At 40.4% G+C, this 12,615-nt stretch overlaps 1 protein-coding gene across 5 annotated transcripts; it reads right to left on the bottom strand.

The window, feature by feature from the left end:
- Nucleotides 1–786: 786 nt before the first annotated feature.
- On the bottom strand, nucleotides 787–12,302 carry TIPRL (TOR signaling pathway regulator). Of its 5 annotated transcripts, none has more exons than XM_030475650.1 (8): nucleotides 12,054–12,298; nucleotides 8,945–9,124; nucleotides 8,019–8,118; nucleotides 6,743–6,874; nucleotides 6,222–6,317; nucleotides 5,413–5,475; nucleotides 3,574–3,757; nucleotides 787–1,876 (listed from the first exon to the last, which is right to left on the bottom strand). In XM_030475650.1, exons 1-7 carry the CDS (start codon nucleotides 12,152–12,154, stop codon nucleotides 3,608–3,610), a joined length of 822 nt encoding a protein of 273 aa, XP_030331510.1. In that variant the 5' UTR covers nucleotides 12,155–12,298; the 3' UTR covers nucleotides 787–1,876; nucleotides 3,574–3,607. The 5 variants fall into 5 exon arrangements, with proteins under 5 accessions (XP_030331510.1, XP_030331508.1, XP_030331509.1 ...); XM_030475649.1 differs by having other exon boundaries at nucleotides 937–2,090; XM_030475652.2 differs by lacking the exon at nucleotides 787–1,876 and adding an exon at nucleotides 4,269–4,348 and having other exon boundaries at nucleotides 3,719–3,757; nucleotides 12,054–12,302.
- Nucleotides 12,303–12,615: the final 313 nt, after the last annotated feature.

Raw genomic sequence — 12,615 nt, 5'->3', positions numbered from 1 at the left:
TAGCAAAGCAGAAGGTACCTGTGTTCCTAAAGGAACTTGGCTCATTTTAATACTAAAAATCACACCCTTTAAGGGACCCTTACAGAACATGTGTCGTGAAATACATACTGTGTCTTTAAACAGAGATGAGAGAATGTAAGAGCCAATGACTGTAGATACAGACTGTTACATATGTGGAACACACTGACTGTCACTGTTTGAAAGGTATAAAAGTGGCAGACTGAGGGTGTGCTGGGTTTGTGCAGTTACTGCCTAGCACCCATCTGTGCAGGCATGAAATCACAGAATCACTAGGGTTGGAAGGGATCTCTGGAGATGATCTAGTCCAACCCCCCTGCCAAAGTAGGGCCACCTAGAGCAGGTTACACCAGAACGTGTAATACCTCGACTCTGTGTGTTAATCATCTCTCTGCACACCGGGTGAAGAACCCTCATTTTGGGTCAACACAAGCATACAATAGCTGACATCTGAGCTGTCCTAATGTTTTCCAGACTCCAGAAAACAAGACACCCTCTGCTACTTCTCTAGTTGTATCCTACCTCCTCACCCATTTTGCCAATTATTTGCAAATAGTGAAGCTCACAGAAATATTAATATATATTTAATTTTGCTCCCACTACTGTGACTCTTCCCCTGTTCTGAAAAAGTCTCATTTTATTTTACTAACTAGCCGGAGTGGCCTGATGATAGGCAAAGGCACGTGGATGCAATACCTTACTAGCATGCAAAATTCAGCATCAGGAGTAGTTATTTCAGTTTATTTTGCTCAGATAAAAACAGAACTGTAAAATGTTTGGTACATTTTATTTAGCAACATACAAGAAAGAATATAAACCGCCACATGTTAAACTTGCCATAAAACAGCTGGAGAATCACCCTACTCCCTCCCCCTTAAATTAGGTATCCAAAGTGGTACTTTTCGGTGTAAAATTGTGACCAGAGAGTTTGCGGTACACCAGTTGATACTGCTGCTTCTTGATAATCTGTGTGGTATGAGAGAGTCACAAAGTGCTCCAGGTTTTACTCTGTAGTAATTTTAACTTCCTAAACAGTGTGAGTTCCCCAACATGTGTGTTCCACTGAAATGCACAGCACCCAAAGTAGATGGATATCACATAACTATAGAGTCAGGATTCAAGTCCATTCAAGACAACTGTATCGGGAGGTCACAACTCAGTATGCAATATGGACAAGATGAAATACAGCGTGTGAGCTAAACATGCAGAGCACCCTTTTCATCGCTAGGTGTCGATGCTCTGGGTTCCCCCTCAACACACACTTCAGCCCAAAGATTAATGCTAGCATCACTGACCAAACCCAAAGCACAATTTTAATTAATGAATGCAGATACAGTTGCCTTCATGCTAGCACTATATCAGCTCTCAGTCACTACCAGCTTTAAAGTGTGTTTTTATAAGCCCTTAAGGCATGTAAAATAATATGCGCTTAGAGTAAAAGAAGTGCCATAATTTACTTCTAAAAGCAAAGTATCTCTTCACCCCCATTTGTTGTGCCCTTACTTTTCACTCTCTCCCCATATCGCTCTATCACTGGAGTGGACCTAAATGAATTTTGATCACTTCCATGCTGCATTCATTTGCAGCCCCTTCTTCATCCTGACACTAAAATCTTTAGGAAACAATTGCAGGAACATGAAAAAAGCCAACAGAATTTAGGACTTTAATGGGGAACATAGAGGACCTCACCTTTATTTCAAAGTGGCCATAAATTTACTTATCAGAAAACCCCACATCATGGCTGTCTGGTAATAATTTCTTTCAGAGACTGTTTAATTTCAGCTCTTTTCACTCACTTTATCTTACGGATCACAAGATTTTTTTGCAATAATCCCTTCCAAAGGATTCCAAAATAAGGCTGAAGGTGTATTCAGGGAAAAAAAATAATAACTTTTTACAAAATAATCCTGACAGACCCTCAGTAAGGTAAGCATTTATTAACTCTTATTTTTACATACCGGGAACTGAGGCACAGAGAAGCAAGTTCCCTGTGGTTTGAGAAAATCCATGACGCAGGAAAAACTGGCTTTAGTTCCTGCCTTTCAGCCTGCTGATCAGCTCGTTGGACCAGGCTGCCTCAAATAAAAGTGAAACAAAGTGTTTTGGTTTGTTTTTATTAAGAAAACAGTCACTTAGATGGCAGTAGACTTTTTCCTAAAAATTCAGGGTCTTTTCTAAGTGGAAGCCACTTCTCAGAAGACCTGGTTGAATACCAGGTTTTGAGCTGAGTTTTTTCTATTAAGCCATGAAGTGCAGAATATGGATTTTTAAACAAAAACTCCAAGACATGAGAACAGGTACACATTCTTATGTGCCGTCAACCACAAGGCCTGCTTTCTGCTACAGCCATTTCCTGCTTCACTTCACTGAGTGTGAGCAGTAAACCTAGACAAGTCTGTTTAGCTCCTCCATTCATACTATTAAGATAATTTAGGATTTCCAAAAGCAATACAAATATTTAAAGTTTAATCTACAAATTGTTAAAACCATGACTATACATATGATAACACTTCTATTTATCAGAAATTAAAGAATTTTAAAAATAAACCAAAATTACGTATCTGGAATACACATTGGCACCCTTTTAAGACTATGTAGGATCTTGTTTCTCAAACTGCAAATACCAGCATCCTTTAGGGACTAGAGACTAACCACCTCTCTCTTCCCGAGCCTTAGGCCACTCTGCAGTCCAGCCATTTGACTGTCAGGGCAGGATAACCATTATACATGTGCACCATGCAGTATGTCCAATAGGTCAATACAGTACAATGCATTTCCAATGTAGGACATGACTGTAGCAGCATACAAGCCCTAAGTAATAGTCTCCAGAACTGCCTAGAGTGTAGTCTAGAGAATACTAGAATAAACTAGTATTTCTGAAGAGACTTAGCAGTGTGTGTCTCTGTTAACCTCCAGCTTTTCTCCTGCTCTGGAGTTAATGCCTCACAAAGAAGGTAATTTTACCTTTATATAGTGTCAGACAAATGCACGCACTTCTTTTTCCCATCAGTAAGCCCATCCTCAGATGAAATGAATATTTTAAGGTCTGGATCAGTCTCCTAAAAGTAACTTAGCTGGTTATCAGCTTATAGTAGGGGAAGTCAAGTGAAACGTGTAGTTTAGAACTGACAGCTCAAAATAAATGCAGGGAATGATTTTTCTTCTTTCCCTGTGGATGGTTTCTCAATAAAAATAAAATGCCAATTTTAAGACTCCAGTAGTCTCAGTATCTGCAGAAGCAATAACAAAATCTTCATAGAAGCGTTTGTGGTGGAGGGTCCAGACAATATCCTGCCTACCACCCAGGGAATTAAACAGAACGCAGACTCTTAAATTGTGAGTCTTTCTCCAATGCTGCTGAAAACAATAACTCACCACCAGTCTATCATTAACTCCAGATACAGGTTAAAAAACCCAACAACAACCAAACAAAAAACACCGTTAGCAAAATCTGCTTGAAATGTTTTCTCTCAGGGCTATAGAAAATTAGCCGAATTCTTTATTCCACTAGTAGTGAAACCGCCCCCCATGGCAATGGTTACATGATCATGTTACCTCCAGTTTACTTCGAGTCCATATAAAGTCACATTTATTTAGACTTAACACACATGGTTTCCAGTGAGGCTTCTGGTTTAGGCTCCATCTTCTCTGGGAATTCTAGTTTTTCACAGATTGTCTCCTTTATAGGTAGATACTGAGAGATCTCGTTAGGTTCCGTGAACAGGGAAGGTGGAACATGCTAAGAAGCAAAAATTTTACATGAAACAAGTGAGTGAAAGGAAAGGGAGGGAACAAAAAAAATTAAAGGTATTCCAAACCCAAACTTTTACAGACAATTAATCTATAATCTACCTGGTTTAAACACCTGAAGTCAGGTATGATTATTAAACTTTACCTTATGACTTCAAATGTACGTACAGCCTTTTACTCCTTGTGTAGATCAATATGGTAAGGAAAGTTATTTAACATTTTTAAGCAGCAGATCATAAGAGCACAAGAAAGAGACACTAATGAATAGCTGCAATGTTGTTAGAAAAATAAATTTATAATTTGAATGTAACAAAGAGTCTTTTTGAGGTTCTAGTTCTAGATGAGACTAGGATGGCCACATGGGATCCCAGGTTTAATGTCTTCTAGCCATTGCAATATATTCACTGGAGTTGCTCAGATTTAGCTATTGATAATTCATACACCTCAACATGCACCTTATTTTATGAAGTCAGACATTTATATGTAATAGTAAAACTCACTGGATTTTAATTTCATTTGAAGAAATTAGGTGGTTTTACTAAGTTAATCAGTATCTGCCTCTGGAGATTCCTGTGCACAACTTCACCAGATGCAAGACATTTGATTAAAAAAAAAAAAAAAAAAGAAAATAAACCCCAAACTTTCTAACAACATACTTTAAGAAGTGTAGCCAGCGCTATTCAAATGCAACCTGTATTTTGGCTACTCCTAACACACAAGGAATCATACTGCTATTTTAATTGTTTCAAACCTAAGTGAAGCAGGAAACTTTCTTGCTTTACCTATGCGAGCTGATCTAGGGAACTGAAAAGCTGGTTGCATTTCCTCTCTATAACAACAGGTAGGGAAAATTATTTAACAGTCCAGATGATATTTTTTAAATATGAGTGAAGTAAAACCTAGATCACCGATTTATATTTCAAAACCCACAAAACTATCAAAAAGCTCATGTCTGAATATAGTCCTGTTTATAGGGATCCCATATTGTTAAGAAAGGATACAGTGCCACCTTCCACAAAAAGAAAGCATTTTGCAAAAGCATTCCCTCAGAAGGTTAGTAACACATTAATCACTTTTTTACGGGTGAAAGAAAAACATCATAAAAAAGGAAGAAGGAAAGGAACAAGAATATCCAAGATCAAGTCTTGTGTCAGGAATAAAAATCAACAGCTGCAACTCCAAATGTGCCACAAATTATTCTGAGCCATTACTGGAGTTTTAAGGTGGGCTATTCAATTTGAGAAAAACTGAATGAGTCTGTTAACTCCTAATACTACTTGCAAGCATACAACCAGCCCTGAAATTTAGCCTCAAGGGACATGGACTACCTGATTTTGTGGCTGAACAGTTCTATGAAAAAATAAAATAATAAAAATACCTTAACTCAAAAGTAGAAAAAATAAGCCAATCCTGTATCTTGTCATGTGATCTGAGCATTTACAAATGCAATTTTGCCCTGAAATCACCAAATAAATGCTGTATAGGCAGAAAGGGGTTTTCTCTATCAGTTCCAAACCTAAAAATCAACTGACTTACACAATATTTTCTATGCTGACCATAAAAACAATTTTAGAAAGCAAACGGAAGAAGAAAAAACAATAACCAACAGGAAACCAACCAAAAACCATTTAAAAAATGCAGTACCTTTAAACTTGATATTTTGCTTTCTCTGGAGGTGTATTCTCGCAACATGTAGGCCTTGTCAGCCTAAGGAAAAAAAAAAAAAGACTAAATTTAATTACCAAATTATCACCTATCAGTGCAAAAAGAGCATTTTAAATACATTGAATTTTGTAAGCTTTTGAATTTGGTTGACCACAGATTGTCACTAGGAGCAGAAACGGATGTTCAAACTCATGAAGACAGATATTCAGCAATGTTCTCTTTCCTCAAAATTGCCCTTCTGCATGCATTTAGGAAAAAAAAATCTGTGACTAAATATGCTTGTTAATCTTTACTCAGCTGGCACTCCGGCATTAGTACAAATACAGCTCGACAGAATAAGCAAACAACTGTTATGCTCTGTATTATGTTTGAGATACTAGAACTCAAATGTAGTATGGACAGTTAAAACTTGCAGTCGTATGTTAGACAAGCCAAAAAGCCTGGACTTGGAGACAAGGAAAAGAACAATATCACACCATTTACTGTTGCCTATTTTCCCTCTTGTACTTCTTCTCTAATCTGTGTCTGCAAAATATATTTAAGTGATAACTGGACGCAAGGGGTAGCCTACTCTGCTCATACAATACCTAGCTAGCCCCCACGGCATTCAGCACTTGGCTACTATTTCAGCACCACCACAATAATAAATACACTTGAAAGCTCAGTTCAGGCAACCTCTATACCCCAAACATCAGTATTAAACAACAGGAATATCAGCAAGTCTTCTCTGGAAGTAACATAACAAAGGAGCATCTGTAAAACATTCGTGATGGAGAAGAAGGGTTTACCTCGTGATAAAGCCTTGTATCATTCATCCTGATAAGTACCCCATCAACTCGCAAGAAAAACCTCAACAGGACAAAAAAGCTGGAAGGCATAACTCTCTGCGAAAAGGAAAAAAAGATGTTTCATTCAGCATATCACAAAGTTCTACTTTAAGTGTGCACTCAGCTACCTCAGATATTCACAGTGAAAGACGGTATGAGGAGCTTTCAGTAGTAAAGTCGAAATTTGGGCTGTTGATATGCTACAGCTATCATTGGACAGCAGGGCAGACAGTGCCTCAAAAGATTCTTTGGCAGGATGCAGGAAGAGGGAAAAGACTGTTCCCTGAAGCAACCAACAGACAGATTTCAATACAACATAATTTCCAGTCAGATGGTATTTCTAAGAGTGTGGATAAAAAACTTTGCATTTTAAACTTTAAATCCCATAAGGAAAAACATGGGGGGAAAAAAAAAAAAAGGCTGCATTGCATATGTTAACCAACTGAGTCACCAAGTGTCTCAATACACCTCTCACTACTCACTATTTTTACACTCAAACTCGATACTCCATGATCATGAAGTTCATCTTCAAACAGAAGTACTTCTTCAAAAAACATAATTTGTTCCCTGGCTTTCAATTTCTCTGTATTTATGTGTTCTGTTGTAGGAACGACCTAAAGAAAAAGATTTAAGAACAGGTAGCATGTTAATTTGTTGCCAAGCTACGTAAAGTTTGTCCTGATCTGTAAATCCCACAGTTGCTAGTTTTAGAAAGGAAAAAGCTTTTAGGGCACTAAGTTTAAAACATGCAAAACTTCTAAGAAAATAAGTTAAAATTAAACCCAAAGTTTCCAAGAGGAAACATCAATCAAAGCAACACCAAGAATAGAAAATTCTGAATAACCTTTCCTCTAGGTACAGGCTCAGTGGGGTTTCTGCTGCAAACAATTCTACTCAATTTCTGTATTGCAAAATATTTGAAGATGAAGATTTGAAGTTCTGGGTTATAAACAAGATTCCATGCATCTGATATCTCTAGTCCACTACAAGCCCTGAACAGAATTCTAATAAAGCCTCTCCATGGAAATCAAGTACCTATACATTTTCCATCTCATGATCTCCATATACACTCATATGCTTCCACCGCCTCAAGACTACAGGCCAACAAGACATCATTTATTTCTGTGCTGCACTTTTAATTCCAGAATAAGTCAAGTGATCTATAACTCTTAATACAGAGTATCTGCTTAGTAGCAAGCAATCTGTATACAGCAAAGAGAAATTGGGAACTTCAGTCCCAATTTTTTTTTATTTTAAAGACAAGGGAGGGCCTGTAGGTATAAATATGCTTTTGCTGTTGCAGAAAAAAACATAAAGCCATTGAAGAAAGCAGCCAGATCTACATATCTGCTTAGACAAACAGGCAACCCACAGAGAGTAAAGGTAGTAGAGAATTGCAGTTAATAGTTCCATTGCGTGTAAGGACCTCAGGGCTTCAGAGGGGCATCCAGCATGATTTTTAGCACTGAAGAGTTTTGCTCTCCGAGTATGCCCTCACTAAGGGACACAACAGCACCCTTTTATACAATCCCAAATTGCTTTAAAAAACCCAAACCAACCCAGTTACTAACGACATGATTTGATTAGGATAACATGCTGAGACATGGAAAGCCCAAACTATACTTTGCAGTCAGAAACTAGGAACATGAAAGATTTTACAAATGCCTATTGAAAGGTAAATGACAGTCTTAAAAAAAAAGTGTTTGTGTTTGACTGAAACAGTCTGCAACCAGCATTTAACAAGGAGAAAATGGTTACCTTTAATGTTGCAGTATCTCCCAGCAGTGTTCCTTTGTAGTCTGTTGTGTAAGTCCAATCATATGGCTTGACAACTTCCTTAGTGTGCTCAGTCTCACTCCTTAAGAAGCGCAAAACAACATGCTTTGTAGCAATTCTTAAAAAATTACCACCTCACATAAGAATATGTACAATTCCCACACTCTTCAAGCAGAAAAAAGCAGCATTTTCTGTGCTTCGATGATGATGTCAAGACTTAAATCATACAGTATTGCTTCTTCCACAACATCTGTTTCCATAACAGATTAGAAAACCATTACCAGAATTCCTATGCTATAACACTACCTCAGTCCTAGGAGTCAAAATAAAGACTTTGGTTCAATGTTGTTGAAAAGAGTTTTATTTCAAGATCATTTTTTTCTTTAAGAGGCAGAAAGCAATCTGCTGATAACACACAGCAATCATTAACACTGCTGTCTGCTTTAGTTTTCACGACACCTTGGATTTCTCTCTGTGCTTTATTTCTAGGTGCCCTGCAACTCATTTGGCAAATACTAAGCAGTGCAATTAGTTCTCATGCATGGTAATTGCTCTGCTATATTCCTAAGGCTAAGATTTTGAACCTGTACAGCATTCTGCACTTTGAAACACCACACAATACAATCCTGTAATGCTTGAGGCCCCGTGAATTTGAAAAAGCATTAAAATAAACTTGTAGTTTATTTTAAGAAAGCCAAGATTCAACTGAAAAATAGAACTGACCCCATTTAACAGATAGGATGATCATGGCAAAGAAAAGCTAAGTGACTCCCATGATCACACACTGTATCTATGGTATAACCAAATGCAACATGGTCTTCAAGAGTTCAGTCTGTTCTTTTAAATACTTTATGACAGTTTCACATGCAACACACCAGTACTTGCCCACTGGTGATAAAATACTGTACCTGCTCTCTTGCCACTCCTCTGCACAAGCCACTTTGATCATACCTTGACAATTATTGACACATTTTAAAGCATCTGTTGCATTGAACTCAATTCCAAAACCACGATCGTGCTGTATTCTTAGGATATTGTCTCCAAACATCATCTCTGGCAGGGAGGGCATGTGTAATTCATCAGCCAATCTGCATAGAAAAATAAAAGTCCCATGAAGAGAGATCAGTCAGTTATAGTTCAGTGATAGCAGCCCTTGTTTTGGAGTAAGTATTCTTTAGAATCACAGAATGGTTTGGGTTGAAAGGGACCTTAAAGTTCACCTAGTTCCAACCCCTCTGCCATGGGGAGGGACCTTCCACTAGACCAGGTTCCACTAACTGTCAAACCTCATCCAACCTGGCCTTGAACAAACACTTCCAAGAAAACCCCTATACCAGGATAATTTAGAAGACACATCATCAATATGATCTGCAAAACTTTGTTGTTTTCCCAGTTTCATCATTTGACATGAACTGCAGAGTCATTGATCCAACGCCACTTTTCCACCACAAAAGTATTCCTAAAACATTCCTTCTCCATTAGGCTCATACAAAAGTCTCAGACATGAGGAATCAAAAAAATAGCTGATAAGCATGAAGTAGCAGCTTTCAGCCTGTTGTAGCAAATCCCTGGATACTTCAGCAAGCACCCCAAAAGATCTTTTAGGAACAAGCACCCATTGTCAGCAAGTTTAAATTCACTACACAGTTGTCCACACCTCCACTTTAGAAGGCTACATAAAGGGGCTGAAAACAACCCTGGCAGAGTATGTGGAAAGTGCAGAAGACACTACTGAGCTCTACTACTTTCCCAAGCTAGTAGAGAATACACACCAGTATTTGTAACCTTAGGCACGAAAGCCACAGCCACAGACCCAACTGAACAAGGGACTGCATGAACCAAATAAGCATGATCCCTGCAGGAAATCTCAAACCATCCTATTTCACATTTTCTTTTACATGAGTCTTTATATTTATTTATACATGTGTGCAAACATACATACACTACAAATACACATGTACACATATACCACCACTTTGTATACATTACATTTGTATACCTTATTTACCAAAAAGCTTCATATACTTCTTTTCCTCCCTACCACTACCTACTTTACTTGTCAAGATCAAGAAGAAATATGTGACGTCTGGAGGAAAGAAAACTTCAGGAAATACACTCATCATAAGGAAGCAAGAAAAAAACCCACTCGTGTCCCAGTAGCAACTTTCACATTAATAGTAAGACATTCCTGAACAAAAGTGGTTATTTCTGTAACTCTGCCTACAAAAGACCATTATGCCAACCAAACTGAAACAAAAATAGCAAATTCATAGATCCTGTGTTTTTCCCAGAGAAGGCAGAATAATGTTATGAAGTTTTCCGTTCCATCAAGTGTAGGCCCCTTGACCTGCCAAGACCAACTCCAGCCCAGAAAGGAATTCTCTTCTATGGCACATTTAATCCTTCACCTTTCCACAGAGGTTGCCAAGGGATCTTTGTGATATGTTTGCCAGAAATAAAACTCCTACAGGTACTAATGATGTTCCCCAGGCAATAAAAAAGGCAAAATGCCAAGAGAAATACGTTATAAAAGGACACTGACTAAAAGCACTGCAACTGGATAGTTCTTGACTCTTCAGTTGAAGTGGAGGACTTGTTTTGGGGATCTCACGCTAGGTACCAAGACCTGAACAGCTAATTTTGGACTTCCCTACTGTGCAAAGTCCTCCGTTCTTTCAAGCTGTGTTGTGCCTCTTGCAACTTTACTTTTCAGCCTTTTTCAACATATTCTGAAAAAAACCACTGGTCTTCAAAAACATCTGAACAATAAAGGTAATTTCTGAAAATTACAGACGTGGCTGTATATTTTAAAATAGGTACAGTTCAAGAAACTGAATGGATCAGCAGATGAGTACAGTAGGCAATTTGGCTTCTAGACTGGCAGTTCAAGTCTCTCTCTTGTTCACGGGCAATGAAGAGAGTTAACATCCTCCTGATCTTAAGAATAAAGATCTTCATTTTTAAGAGGCAGCATCCTACAAAGTAAGTGTTCACAAATATGCCATAAAAAATGGGATAATCTAATAACTCCCCTTCCCCTGCAGGACACGGGTACAGCTTAGCTGGGTGTTGAATCCTCATTACAGAAAAAATTACTAAAATCACAGGATTCAAGTTTTCTTACCTGTAAATGCAAAATTAAAGGAGCGTTAGTCAGAAGCAGTTTGAGAAAATTATCCCAAGTTCAAAGCTTAAAACAAAGATGGAGGAAGGAACATAGGGTTTACCTGTTTTAAGGCAGATATCCAGTTAAAACAACTAACCACCAACAAAAACCATTTCAAGACATGGGACTTTATCAAACAAATCAGCCTTACAAAAGTTAAAAGCAACATGTATTAAGATCCACTGAACAAGACTAACAAGATTTCCAAGTATGTATTCCACTATCTGTCAAATTCAGCTGCCACTGAGGTCAGCTATGGCACCACAGCTGAACTGCTCAGTGCCCCATTAGCAAATCTGGCTCGAGTTCTTGCTGCTGACACAGGAGCATTTTCTCCAGCAGTTTGACAGCAGTGGAAATTACTACTACAAGGAGAAAGCAAGTAATAAATTTTTAATGAGAACCACTATCTTCAAATAGCCATTACCACAAAATAGCTTATGAAAGTCTGTGGACCACATGTCAAAGAACCTTAACCACCATTAAAAAGTAATTAAGGAAAAACAGGCTTCTAATTAGCAGGCCGGGTCTCAAAAACCATTCGCGATCATTGAAAGCAGAATTCCGGAAACCATCTGCAACCCAAATCACCTGTTTCTCAAGTCAAAGAATCGAGGTTCCCCTCGCTAAAAGAGACCAAACAACCACCCCCCCCGCCCATGCTGCGGGACTGCGCGGCGTCTCCCCCGCCCAAAGAACGTTACTTCTTGTGCAAGGCGACACAGCGCCCTAGACCCCTCGCTGCCGGGGGCTGAGATCCCAGCCCAGCGCAGGCTCCTCAAGCTGCGGAGGGGCAGCGAGCAGCGGAGGCCCCGTCCCGCCCGCCGCGGCCGGCCCCAAGCCCGCCTCACCTCTCGGCCTGCGCTGACTTCATGATGTGCGTCCGGGCGGCGCTCAGCTTCCACGGCCCGAAGGTGAAGTCACGCCGGCTGCTCTGGAAAACGGGGTGCATGGCGGAGACGAGGAGAGCCCCGCCGAGGAGAAGGCGACACCGGAAGGGGCGGCGGAGCCTGCCCTGCCCCGCCCCGCCCCACCTCTCCGCCGTAGCCCCTGCTCTCCTAACGGCACCAACGGTGCCGCCGGAACCGCCGCCTCCAGAGACTTCCGCTTCCGGGGGCGCTGCTGGCCGTGCATGCCGGGAGCGGGGCGGTGGCAGCGGGGCCGCGGGGACGGTGGTTGTGAGGGGAGGGCGGGCGGCGGCGGCGGGGCCCTGCGCTCCGGGAGCTGCCGTGCTGCGGGGCGGGAGCTGCGTCCCTCTGCCCGGGCGTCTCCGGCCTCGGCTGCCCGGCGCGAAGAGCCGGCGAGCTCACCCGAGCCTCTGGAACCGCGGAACCGGGCTGCAGCGCAGCGGCCGGTGCAGAGCGTGCGTGTGGCCGGCGGGCGCTGCTGCCTCCAGCCGCACCGCCGCGGGTA

The sequence above is a fragment of the Strigops habroptila genome, chromosome 2 (genome assembly GCF_004027225.2).
Source record: "Strigops habroptila isolate Jane chromosome 2, bStrHab1.2.pri, whole genome shotgun sequence".
In the NCBI taxonomy this organism is placed as follows: domain Eukaryota; kingdom Metazoa; phylum Chordata; class Aves; order Psittaciformes; family Psittacidae; genus Strigops; species Strigops habroptila.
This window is presented reverse-complemented; position numbering and strand designations above follow the sequence as displayed.

Coding starts and splice junctions, on each gene's coding strand:
- TIPRL (XM_030475648.2), bottom strand. CDS start 12,154: ATGCACCCCGTTTTCCAGAGCAGCCGGCGTGACTTCACCTTCGGGCCG. Junction 6,875..8,018: donor GAGATACTGCAACATTAAAG/GTAACCATTTTC, acceptor CTTTTTCTTTAG/GTCGTTCCTACAACAGAACA. Junction 6,318..6,742: donor CGAGTTTGAGTGTAAAAATA/GTGAGTAGTGAG, acceptor TCCTTTTCGCAG/AGAGTTATGCCTTCCAGCTT.